The 13,516-nt window shown below is 44.7% G+C and overlaps 1 protein-coding gene across 1 annotated transcript in view; it reads right to left on the minus strand.

The window, feature by feature from the left end:
* MAP3K20 (mitogen-activated protein kinase kinase kinase 20) overlaps nucleotides 1-13,516 on the minus strand; it is a 96,201-nt gene that overhangs the window by 7,391 nt on the left and 75,294 nt on the right. Inside the window, exons 16-17 of the mRNA XM_075512115.1 lie at nucleotides 12,591-12,683; nucleotides 1,402-1,518 (exon numbers count right to left, since the gene is read on the minus strand). Of these exons, the coding sequence (XP_075368230.1) occupies nucleotides 1,402-1,518; nucleotides 12,591-12,683 (210 nt within the window). The remainder of the gene's footprint in view (nucleotides 1-1,401; nucleotides 1,519-12,590; nucleotides 12,684-13,516) is intronic.

Genomic DNA, 13,516 nt, shown 5'->3' on the forward strand with positions numbered 1-13,516 from the left:
CAATATATTTCAGAATTATTTACTTCCTTGTTTACAAAATGAAACTGAGAAGAGATTTCTATAAATAACAGACAGTAGGTAAGACAACATCGACTGTTTTCATGGGGGCATAAACCTTTTTCATTTTTGTGCATGTACAGTTTTTTTTTCTCATAGACTTACAGAGGCCAGCAAGAACAAATATCTAGAGATTCTCAGAGATATTCCCTGACAGATATAAAAATGTTGAAGTATGTGAAAAGTTAATGTTATTGTATCTAGTTATTAGTTTATTTAACTTTAAGCCTTTTTCTTTTAAGGAAAAAATTAAAATGTCCAAGATGAAAATTAAACAGAAGACTATTTTGCAATAATAATAATAATAATAATAATAATAATAATAATAATAATAATAATAATAATAATAATATAATCACAAGTGTTGTTCCAGAAAACACTAACTATAAAAATAGTATTAGCGTGAATTAAATATGAGAGTCCTTTTTGGCAAATACTCATATTTTCACATTTTCCTTAAAATTCTGACTGTTGAGAATCTGATTTTCAGTTTTTCCTTTAGAAAAAATAACCAAAGGTCCCCCCCAAATTTTGCCAAAAATATTCACAGTTAAAAGCATTCAGGAGTTTGGGGGTTTTTATCAGTGCACATTAGAGCAACATTCTAATTGGCAATCAAGCTGTATATTTCTTCATTTAGAAATGTATTTTATTAGCTATTATCAAGTGGAGCATATTCATAAAAACAAATGATTAAAATAACAGCAAACAGAATGCCCTCTGCATTAGCGAAGCTTCTGTTGCTTACGGTAAAAGCAGCCTAAATGCTGGCTGGTAAATATTTACAGGCAGGTTCTGAAATAAGGTAAAATGCCCAGTGACACTGAATTGCAGATGTTCAGTGCTGTACTGTCTGTTGATGGGTTTCAGTCTTTGCAACCCATCGTTGCATGAAAGAGGGAGTTTTAGAACCATGTAAAAGTTCTAAAGCCATGTCAAAAAAAAAAAAAAAGAAAGAAAGAGAAAAAAAAAAACCCAGACAAATCACATGAAGTTTCAAACTGGAACATTTAAATCACTTTCTTCTCTTGAAAAGGAAAGTAATTTTTTGAACATTCTTTTCTTTAAAAGGGGTAATAAATTCAGAGGATATAACATGGAATTAAAACAAGAAAATATAAATTAGTTCCTTCTCTTATTTTTCTATTGTTAACATTATTGTCAGCTTGAAAGAGAACCAAAATACCTAACTCCTATTATGATACAAACCTGTTTAAAATGTGCATTTTATTTAAAAGCTGTCAAGAGATTGAGCTTCCGCAAGCACAAAAGTCGACTGCTGTGGTATTTTAATGTCTTTGTTTGAGATCTGTGAATTCGTGAAAGCTTTAAGGCTGTAAATACCTTTGTCATCTTTAAAATCTCTACATCAGGTAGGTTAGTGTTGAATGTCACATCTTTTATGTAGGTTATTGCAATTTCATCCCCGTCCATCTCCATGTACATTTTCCATTTACAATCCTATGAATAATAAAAAAAGAATGCTGGATTGTTAGAATACAAATAAAAAAAACCCAAAATGAAACAAAACCAAAAGCCAAAACAACCCAAAACCTAATCCTCAATATATGGGGGACAAAAATAACCCAATGAGAAAGATAAGGAACATAGACATATTTTAGGATATGCACGTTTTCCACTAAAAGTGTTGATAATGGAAAACCCTCGGGTTCTCTTGTTTGCGCTCCTCTTAGCTCACCCTTAGGTACAGTCGCCACGTTGACATGTCTGGATGTCTTCAGAGGTGTGGATCCCCTGAAGGGCCCTAGGAGGACGGTGACTTCACCTGGATGGACAGCCTGTTCGAGCGGGCAGTGCGGGAGCTCTGCACACCCGCGTGGCGGTGGAGGCACAGGGCAGCGGTGGGAGCTGTCACTTGGGGTCACAGCCAGTGCTCGCAGCCAGCCCCAAGGATAATCTTCCCAGTGAACCCGGGAACAAATTACCAGAGGGTCTGTGAAACCCCGTTGAGACAGTCGCTCAAATAATGGGCAAGAGGATGAGCTGGTTATTACAGCTCAATTATTTCAGATACTGGGCACCCAGCGAGGCGCTCAGCATCCTCAACTTCCGCTCACCTCCAAGTGCACTATTAATTATAAGCAAGCTCAACTTAGAAAATAATCATAGTGAGTCTAATAAACCAAAGCAATGAAAAGTATCCTTAAATAATCCCATGAGCTGAACACGGGGCCAACATCCAACACTTTGCACAGAAGCTGACGGCTCTGGCAGCATCCTGCAGGACATCCTGCACGGGCTGAGTGCTGGGACCAGCGTTCATGCCTGTGGCCAGGGAAGCTCCCGCTGGGGACCAGGGACTCTCTGTCCATGGTGCAAACCAGCCAACATTTGCTGGTGTGACCTGGCAGGTGCTTTGGGGATTAGATACTGTCCGGTGCACTAAGCTCCTCCAAAAATCAGTCCCCTGTGGGACAACAAGGCTGCAGTGAAGCAGAGCGTCTCCGTCTCTGTGCAGGCAGGAGGGGATCTGCCCTTCACAGAGACAGGAGCTCCTCCAGACATGCCAGGGGTTCAGAAGGGTCTGTGTCCGCCGCACGCCAGCGGCTGGGCAGGCGCGGTCTCGGCGTTTGTGGGAGGCAGTCTTCTCCTCAGTTCTGCTCAGAAAATGCAAAAACTTTCAATGGGGACACAGATGGCCGCTTAGGGCCAAGGGCTTGCGTAAGCAGTTATTTGCACACACAAATGTACAGCAGCCTAAAAAGTATCTGTTCGCACATGCGATTATCTGCTAGTGTTTGCACGTGCATCTCTCATAAATGTAACGTAGGAGCTCAGCCCTCAGAAGTCTCAAAGCTTTCAATCAGGCATTGAATTGGCAATTCCAAGATAAAAGAAAACTGGAGTATAATCATTTCCGAACCGCAACAACAAATTATGCTTATGAAAGCATTTGGCCCTGTGTGTCCATCTGTCCCCATTGAAAGCTTCCGCATTTTACGAGCAGAGTGGACGTGCGAATTGGTTTTTGCATCGCCCTGGTGCGAGTCTGAGCGATGGGAACCACGGTCCAGCGGTCAGGGCACCAAACTGAGACTCGGAGGTGCCGACTTCAGTTTCCAGTTCTGCCATCAGCTTCCTGTGCGACCTGATAAGGTGACAAAGGTGCCCTGTGCCTCCATTTCCTAATTGTGGACTGTATCTCTTTGCATATCCTTCTTCTGTCCTGCTTTTTTGGGTTGTGAGCTAACCCAGGGTTACGCCTGTCTCTCCCAGGTAGGTACAGCATGACGCACCAGCCCTGACGTTGGCTGAGGACCGTACGTGCTATGTAACTGAACAGCAACAGCGAAGCAAGTTGTCTTTGACTCCTCCTCGCCTCTCACACTGTGCCCCTCTCCCTGCCCACACCGTCCTTGTTGCCAGACCTTTTTGCAGGACTTCCTAAGTTCATGCTACCTGGATTCCCTATTGCAGTTCGAACCCGAGGTTAGAGACAAGATGCTTGATGACATTTATAAGTTTTACAAAAACACCCGAGCCAAGGAAAGAACAAAACATTGACGTAAAATACTATCATTCAGTTAATTCAGCACATCTCCTGCCGTGAGACCAGTGCCAAGCACCCAAGAGCCAGAGCCGCACCTGGTGCCAGGGCTCCTGTGCCTTCACGACTCAGGGTTTTGTGCCGTTCACTCACATCTCCCTACAGACCAGATCTGAAAAACGTGAGCTCGTTTTAATAAACAACATAAATCAAACGACCATCTCTAAAGAAAAGGCTGACAAGCTGCGTAAATCCCAGGTCTGGCAGGCAGCAGGCACCTGCCAGCGCCCGGCCCCTCGCCGGATCTGCCGCGCACGCAGGAGCCCTCTCCGGGCGGTAACAAATCAGGCTGCCCCACGCAGCCGTGGATGCACGAGCCCTGCACAAACGCCGCCTTCCCCGGCTCCGAACTGCAGCTTCAGAGAAAGAAATACACTCTCCCGTCCTTCAAATCCAGCCCCCAAAACCTCCGGTCCTTCTTGGAGTCCTCTCCAGCCACACCGCGCAGATACCAAAAGGGCAAATTACCACACTAAGCATACCCTCTCTGGTCACTCAAAAACACACACCTCGTTTTATTTGAAAAGGTTTTCATTTTGTGCTATTGTAAAATCATCAGTGGAAAGGGGAAAGAGAGAGAGAGAGGCAGGCAGGGAAATAGAGGAGAGAAAGGGAAGGAGAGGCTGGGAGAAAAAGAGAAAAGATAGAAAAGACAGAGAGAAGGAAGGAAGGAAGGAAAAGGAAGGAGAGAAGACAGCAGCTAGGTGACTTTTCAATCAAGGCACCGGGGAAGGAAATATCTAAGATAAGTAGGTGGCTACTTGTCTTACAAACTTGGTAACCATTTCGTTCAACCACACAGTAAATAATGTGAGATTTGTGTGCTGCAGAAAGGGACATATTTCCCTGTTTTCCAATCAAGTTCTAGGTTCTTATTTAGCAATGAATAGGAGAGAGACGCTCAACCACTTAAGCAAAAATTTGGCTAGAATAACCAAGTATATGTATTTCAATTCTTTGATAAATTGGAGCCATAAGATTTCTTGGATCGAGACTACATTTAGTGCCAGACGTATGTGGGAAAATAATTTGGAAATGGCTTGTTCAAAATGCCTGGTTGATAAATATACTTATACAAGTCCTTCAAAGAGATTTCCCTGGACATGTTGTAATTCAAGCATTAAAATACCTCCCAATATTTACCTGCTCTATTTTGATTTAAATAAAGAATTTCAGCTTTTTGTTTTAAAAAAAAAATCTAGTTTCAGAACTGAGAGGCACAACCAGCAAAACTTTGTGTGAAAAACATTTCCGAATAACACTTTGACAAAGCCAATAAATCAGCAGCCTCTGCAAATGATTGTAGAAAAGAAAAGCAAATCACACGTGTATTTTGAGCCACGTCTCCTCAGCTTCGAAACAGAAAATAAGAACACTTTGAAAATTAAGTCTCCAGCTTACTGTGGTGACAATACTCCTTTAACCCCATATGCGCTAACGCCTGCAACAAAAACCGAAAGGGAAATGAAAAAGATCCAGGCACAGGCTTTAAACAACAAACATGTCTCCTGCATCAACAGCTTAAAACTCTTGCTGGGGAGACACCTCATTTTTCAAGGAGGCCCAAATCCAGGATTCATTTTAAAATCAGTGGTTGCAATAAACTTTTCTTTTTTTTTGAGATCGGAGAAAAAATGGAAATGGCATGGTAGCAGGCAACAGGATATTAGAAGAAAAGTAAGATGTAATGCAAGATGAAACAAATATGAAAAAAAATGTTGGTCATGCTGGTACTAAAAGTAGTTGCATGTTGATGATTTAGGTCCCCAGAAGCTCCTTTACATTCTTAGCTATTATCTATCTCAGCTGCTGAAACCTGCTGTTTTAAAGGCATTAGAGTTGAACATCTAGTGACAGCACTTGGGTTATTTATCATTATGTATCACCCTGCTACACTATATTTTATTATTCTGGATTTAAAGGAAGATAACACAATTATGGTTAATTTGCTTCTCTTCTTTATATATATAGTGTCATGACCCACCACGGCTTTGTCCCATGAGATATTTTTAACCAAAAAGAAATCCACAAGAAACTCTCCCTAAAAATTCCATTAATAACCTCTTGTAGCGTGTATAGGTTGCAGGGTCTGGAACTAAGAATGTTTTAATCTCTTCAGCAAAACAATGTCTCATAATGATGTACAGGACTATTGCTGCACTGATGAAGAATCATACATAATTCAGCACCTTTCACTTGGCACCACTGTGATATCCTCATTAGCAGTGGCTCACAGTGGCTGTCAGATGGTGTCCATGCGAATGCAGGCATTATATTGTCTTTGAGATGTGCAGCTGCTTCCATGACACTGCCAGTATATAAAAACATGACGCCAGTTTGTTTTATTTAGTGCTAAACCTTCCAGTTTGTAAAAACAAGGCTGACACAGAGCCTGACATGAGGCAGTGAAAATAATTAGCTCTCATTTTCTCAGCCTCCTATTTCCTTCTCCCCGCTGTGTTCTCTTTCCACTAAACCACCACATGTCAGTCGAAATGGGAGGCAATTAGTGGGCTCATTTCAGTCCCCACAACTGTGCTGAAAAGAAAGTATTTATGATGGCACAATGAACAGCTGAAAGATTAAATAACATTTGCCTTTTGAAAAGAAAATGACTTCTAGCTAAATGGGCAATTTTTGATTATTCTCAAACAAGCTTAGAGTAGTTGGTTTTTAAAATACAAGAAAGGAAAATGAGTCATTTTTAGGTGAAAGAATCAAATAAAACTTGACACAGTAATGCAAATAACTGATGTTTTATTGCAAAATATGTAAATGTGTTATACCCTTAACAATGGCTGGTGTCTCAGGTCAGGGCAGGCTGTTGCCAGCCAGGCTCCAGCGAGAGAAGGTGGCTCCACCGCCGGTTTTGTTTCAGCTGTGCAGGCAGAAAAAAACAGGGGCGGAGGGGAGGCCTTCCGAGAGAGATGGTCTTAAAACGTACAGAAACAAAAGCAAGCGAAAGATATATTTATGTTATCAGTTGCCTGAGTGCCTCCTCCGAAAGCTGGAGCCCTTACTCCTCCACAAGGCAACAGGCACTGGCTGGCTGGAGCTTCGCCGGGAGAAGCACGAGACCTTTTTAACACCTACGCAGACCACCCGGCGGTACCAAAAATATCTGTCCCCTGACAGTGCCTTTCTTTAACATCCAGCGCTGTGGAGCTGCGTGCCGCCGTGGCGGGGAACGTAATGGTAAATAGCGGTGCCACTACGTGCTGGGGGCTGGTGCCCCGACAAGAGCGGGTTGCGGCAGCCGAGATGGAGAGCTCTGTGATAACAGCGGTCCTGAGCCTTGCTGTAGCATTTACCAAAAGCTGCCCTTGCCATGTGATCAGAAGCAAACGGGGATTGCTGCGGTCGCAGGCATCATCATCCACACCAGCAGCCTGCTTGTGACAGCGGGATTGTAAAGGTGGAAGCATGAAAAACACGAGTCCCTTCCCTGAGGGCTGCGCGGGTCCCCTCCCGTGCTGTCTGAGCCAGCCCTGTCCTCCAGTGGCATTTCCCATGGACCGCTCCTGGGAACAACGCGATGGAGCCGTGCAGGCACCACGGCCCCACCGACAATGGGGCGGTGTGCGGAGGCTACAGCTCACACACGGGGGCTTGCAGCCCTGCGGGACGTCAGCCACGGGGACAAGGGTGCGCAGGAGCTCGGGAAAGGCACGGTCAGGCCACTGGACATGTCCTGCACAAGCCGGGGACAGAGGCTCCTCTTCCAGGCTTTTGTCTGGAGAGACATGTGCCAAGCCTACAGACCACTGGGAACCTGTCTGTGCTTCTGCAGATGTATCCGTGACCAAGGCTGTACACGTGAGTGACAACGTGTGGAAGGCAATGACTTAATTCAGAGTGGCCAAGGTATAAAAATAAAGCTTGAGATTAAAAAGTCTAGAAAGTCAAGTGAGCAAATTACCTAGCTGAAAAGCCTATGTGCCTCTTCAGGATTATGGGATAATTTCTAATGGGAATCCCTGGCTCAGCATTGCCTACACAAGGATTTTAAAAGGTGTTGGCTTGAGTCTGACCTCAGTTAGACATGGATGCTACAGCTGGAGCAATCCCAGTGGAGGTGATGGAGTTATACCAGCTCCACCGCATGTAAAAACAATACGTGGTCCAGAAAAGCCTCTTTGAAAGAAAATACAAGGAGCTCAGATAACCTGCACTGCACTTCTAAGACCCTACCACTGGTCCACCTCCTCGGCGGACTACATTAACCAGTTCTTAATGGTGCTGGTTATATTTAAATGTGGCTGTGGTTTTATTTTACAGCTTAGGTAATTTTTTTTTCCTTCACAAAGTATTTACCCCTTTACTGACTACTTATTAGAATAGGAGCAAATCTATGAAAATGGCACACAGACACAGCTATTCTGATTCTTGCATTAACTATGAGCCTTTAGTAGTGAAAGCATTGTCCTTTGAGATGTAATTAAAGAGAGAGGCTTTAGAAGATGAGGTTTTGACATAAGGTTAAATAACCCCACGTTCAAAAGTCAAGGTACTTGCACATATCTTGCAAAGGAAGGGTCAGATAAAACCAATTCCTCTGCCAGCTTTACTTACTGAAGTGGCTTAAAATACCTACAGAGCATGGGGAATATGTACGACTGAAAAACTACAAACCTGGAATTCTACATTTTAGACCTCGGCTCTTGCTTTATTTTTTGCCACATTTGTAATGTGAGGAGTACCTCACACGGCGAATTAAACTGGTGATTTACATCATGTCTGCCTGAACTAGGGATTATTTTTAAGAAAATAAAGAAAGGTTTTATGAGTGTTGATGTACTGGGAGGGTGGAGAGAAAGAAGCAGCAGAAACAGTCTCAAGCACTTACGAAACTGCATTCCAGTTACAACAACTATTTCAGTACTGTTTTGTCTGGTACTGCCTGTATTTTGCCAGCCTGGGTTTCTCCAGATGAAGAGTTGGTCACAATGTCTCTCTAAAGTAGCCTTAATATTATGTTCACTTTTGCACTACACATTTAAATAATAGCATTAAAATATATCCTGATTTGGATATTCAAGACTAGAAAATAGTTCACACAGTTAGCAGATGGTTTTGAAGAGACCTTGTCAAATGGAGGGAGAGGTAACTGGGGAAAAATAAGGCAAAATGGTGAGCCAACTTCAAGGCTTTGTGTTTGGATGTAGGTCAGATTGTGCCACACTCGGTAAAAAATGAAAACATTCAAAGGCATGGTGAAATCTGCCCTTTTGAGGACCAAACCTAAAAAATGCATCAACAGGAGACAAAAAATTGTGAACCGTCCTTCTTAAGGGGTTGGGTGATTCATCAGTGCGGAGCTGACACAGCTCAGACACCTTTCCCTGATTGGGAAATTTTAATGAGCCACCTAGGATGAGAAAGCCATTGAAAATTCCCTCTGCAGTTCTGCGAATCAGCTCAAGCCACAATTGCCAGGGTTTGTTTTTTTACCCTCTTCGGTATCTTGGAGTTAATTGGTGTTCTCCCCCCCCCCCCTTTTTTTTTAATTTGTGGAAAAAATTCATATAAAATGTGTAAATCTATCACCTTTCAGCTCAGTGGGAATTGTGTACAGAAAGGTCATTAAAAGGAAGTGAATGGAAGTAACCACATAACTCCAACTACAAGAGTTGGAAAAGAAACCTCTAAAAACCAGGTTAGCTTTGCAGCGCTCACTCCTGATGCATTCGGAGAGCACAAAGGTCAACTGAGCTTTCATCACCTCCAAAGATGCAGCTAAAAAGGGAAGGAAACTGTAATGAAATGACTGCATCTGTCAGCTGGTGGAAACCAACATAATCCCACTAGAAGATGCAGTTTAAATTAGATAACAAATCTGAGGCTGGTAAAGTCACATACTGGGAAGTCAGTGTTTCATTCAGTGTGCAGGCAAGGCTGAACACTCAAATGCCATCCTGAAGTATATTCACCGGGACCCTTGCTAAAAGGCACTGCCATTCCTAAGGCCCTCAAGTTGCTGCCTGCTTAAGGAGAAGGTGCACTGGCTGTGCTGACAGGGCTCGGTGCAGTGCCAGGGAGAGGACGCCTGTGCCCCGAGGAGCCATCCTCACACCTGAGACGGTGCTGTGCTCCGACCAGCCAAAGGCACCTAATTAACCTGCACCCCTCAAATGGTTTCTGGGTCCTGGACCAGCTCGTCTTGCACTTTTATGCCCTGTGTCACTGCGGTGTGTCACGCTGCACGCCGAGGCTGCGCCCACACCAGAGCTGGAGTTTGGATCGGGAGCACGCTTTTGTCCCACGTGTGTCTGTCCTGTCCCGTGCTTTGGCGGAGCCACCTCCGAGCGCGTGGACGGGCTTGCTTCCAGGTGCAACTCCACCAGAAGATGCACTACAATAACTAATGGGAACTCAGCCCAGGAGACCAGCGCAGAGCCAGCCTGGGGTAAAACCTCCCAGCGTGACCTGTTCCCCTGTACAGAGCCCTCCTGCTGCACTGCACCCGCTCCCAGCTGAGCCTAATAACCTCCCTCGATGTACGCAGGTCTAGCAGTCTACACATCACCCGGGGAACACACGTTCTCAGCTCGTAACCCAGATTTGAGCTTATTGCCTCTTTTTCCTCATGGCTAAAACAGGAGAAATGCTTCTTAGCTATGCAGCCGATTATAGGGACTGATTGGGGTAAAGTTCCTTTGAGAAATGTATTTTTAAACTGATGTAGGCCAGCTTTTTAGCTATACAGATGGTGGAAGATACGATCCCAAGTGCTTCTGCTGACCCAGTTTTACAGGAACAGGCACCACTCTTTTACAAAAATGAGACAGTAAAAGAAGTTTAAACTCTTCGATCCTGGTTTACCCAGTATCTCCAATTCATTTTGGAACAAATCTGGATGGCAGCAGCAGTTGGCTTAAAGCAGCCTCTAGGGGAGCTAGAAGATTGTATCCAGGGATTTTCAAAGAAGCAAGCCAGCCAAATTTTCTATATCGTACGCACCACACCAGTCTTTGTCGGTGTTATGTTTAATGCAAATTACCTTGCTCACGTTGGCCCTAGCATCCTGCCCGAAAGCTCAGTCGATCTACTCCTTCCAGTCCACTTTTTAAAAGTGGCTTAGCTGCAACATCTGTAAAGGCAGGTGTGAGTTAATAAGCAGATCTCGGACAGGAGTTTCCAGCCCAGACAAACTCAGGTGACAAACTGCGCATTCCCTGGAACGGCATCAGGGACACGGGTGCTGCGGCGGGGCAGATGCCAGGGCAGGCACGCCTGGCACGCACCCACGGCTGCAGAGGGAATGGCTTCCTTAGGAAGGGGCCTGACAGCACACAGACCAGAGAGCACCAATTGGGACGTCACAGAGAAGGCAAAAAACAGGGTTCTCAGTTGGCACGTCAGAAACCTGCAAAGGTTATGCCAGCACCACGCAGGCCCGTTGAGCTAGCCCCGTCCTCTCGTAACAATTCAGCTTCTGTCCCGTAGACTTTGGCACACTGTCTCGTTTGCAAATTTTGCCGTCACGGCTAAAATACCTACTTGTCCTCAAACTTAGTAGGCATTACTGCAACCTGAATTTCTCTCCAACAGTCAGAGGTCTATTCACTCCTTCTCTTGCTCTTTCCTGGGGGAGGTTGCCCACCTCCCTGCACTACGGCTCACAACCCATATTGGAAATGGAAGGGAGATAGGAGCTACTTCATGGCCTTTTAGTTCCCTGTAGAGTTGCACACGGGAGAGAAAGATGCACACCTACAAAAAAGCAGCTGTACAGCATCATCAGCTACATGCATTCAAGAACACTGAGGTAGTCTAAGTAATTCACATAGACGATTTTCACAGGAAAAAAAGGTGCTTAGGATAAAAGAAACAAACAAAAAAAGGACATCTCCAGACAAAAAGCAAAAAGCTTTTTCAAATTGATGAAATGATTTCAGTACGAGTCCAAGTTCCTACTAAGTACAAACCTAAATGCTTTCTCTGCAAGCACCACCAAGTACAGAAATCAAGAGACTTCTGCAAACAATATGCCCTGAAAGCAAAGCAGCCAGATAACACAAGATGAAAGTCAGCCACCCACAAGTTTAGGGTGGACACACAATGCAGATTTGTCAAATACAAAAGGAAACAAATCCTGCTGTCACAACCCCTGACTCTTAACTCAGAAATGCTTTGCACACCATTTCCACATAGATGATTAATTCTAAAACCCTTGAACTCAGAGTCCATGGCAGGCTGGATAAAGAAAACAAAAAGCATGGGACAAACCTCACTCTCGAGAAAAGACAACGTGGTGGAAATGCTTTGCTGGAACATCTGGAGTCGTCAACGCTCCTGTTACACAGGGCGTAACGAGAAATCCTCGAATCAGCTCGGCTTGGAGCTGAGGTTTGATTAGGATGTGGCATGCTGGTAATTGCCTTTCACCAGCCGCTGCACAGTAGTTTTGCCATCTGCGATGTGCTGCACCTACCCCTCCCCTCCTTCCCCAGTACCCTGAGTGAACAGTCACCACCGGGACCAGTCCCATCCTCCACAGCCAGCAGCCATGCATACCACGTATCTTCCAAACTCCTCTTGGTTGCATAAAAAGACACCACCTTTCTCCCGAGACAAAAGTAATAGTCTGTCCACTAACATCAGGCGTACGGCACTGCTCAGCTGTGAATGGGTTTTTTTGCATAAATGGATTGTTATTTCACACCCATTGGGATAAAAGGAACAAAGCGAAAGCCCGAATTACAAAAATTACCGGTAAAAAAATTGTTCAGAGGAAACAAAAGCTTTCAGCTAAAGCCATCTATGCCACTCTTTTCTTCCTTGCCTGCTCTGGGGTGCAGTTCCCCATCACCGATGAAGCCCCATTTGCCACCTTGACATTTGGTCCACACTTTCCAAAACAAGAGGATTCTCACAGCAAATTATCTTTTTGTGTCCAGAAGATACTGGACCCTCTGGGTAGTGACTGTTAACCAAAGCAACCGGTCTAGTGCTCCCAGCTTACCTTTGGACCATTTCCTGGCTTCAAGTGATAACCAAAAACAAGTTCAAGATTCACTATTTTCTCTATGTTTTCTTCGGCTCCGCCTGCAGAATCCTGCCAAAAAAAAGGCAAGGTGAGGCTTCACATCTACCACAAACCCCTGGGAGACAGGAGCAAGGCCTTTGGTGGCAGAAAGGAATTGCCTTTCAGATGCTACAAGCCTGGCAGGCTGCAGGAAGGAGCCATCACTCTGCCCCCATCACGCCGCTCCAAGAGCGGCCAGGGCTTCTGCGTGGGTTTACGGCGCACAGTGGATGGCACCTGGGAGACGCTGCCCGATTTCTGCTCCTGGCCAAGCTGCTCTGGCGCGGCACCGTGCTGCTGCGAGCATCGTGGCAGCCACTGCCATTGGAATTGCAGCCGGCACGGCACGGCACAGCACGGCAGCAAAGCCCCGACTTTCGTTTTCCCCTTCGGGGAACAGAGTTTCGCTGTATGTAAATTCACTTTAAGTGGATTTCACTCTATAGCTGTGCAATAAATCATGACTAAAAAAGCTACTTCAGGCTTTGGGGTCTAGAATTGCTTGATTAGCTCACTGAATTAAATTAGGCAAATATCTGCTCTGGCAACCCCGAGGTTCCCAAACGCTCTCTCCCTTTTGCATGGCTCTTGTTACTGATACCAGAAAACCAACAGGTTAACCCAAGGGTGACCAGGCATTATAAATCATCCTTCTCTCCTGTAACATTAACAAACTGAGGAATGATGGGCTCATTCTGGGCCAGGGGTCTGCTGTTCTTTGGTGGTGAGCAGTCGGTGGCACCGGTTTGGAGGAATGGCTCTTAAGAGTAATTTCTGATTAATGACAGCAAAGGAATTGCAACCAGTAGTCTTCTAATTTAATACTACCGGTTCCATGATAAAATCTTAGAGCCTCCTTGAAA

The sequence above is a fragment of the Mycteria americana genome, chromosome 9 (genome assembly GCF_035582795.1).
Source record: "Mycteria americana isolate JAX WOST 10 ecotype Jacksonville Zoo and Gardens chromosome 9, USCA_MyAme_1.0, whole genome shotgun sequence".
NCBI lineage: Eukaryota > Metazoa > Chordata > Aves > Ciconiiformes > Ciconiidae > Mycteria > Mycteria americana.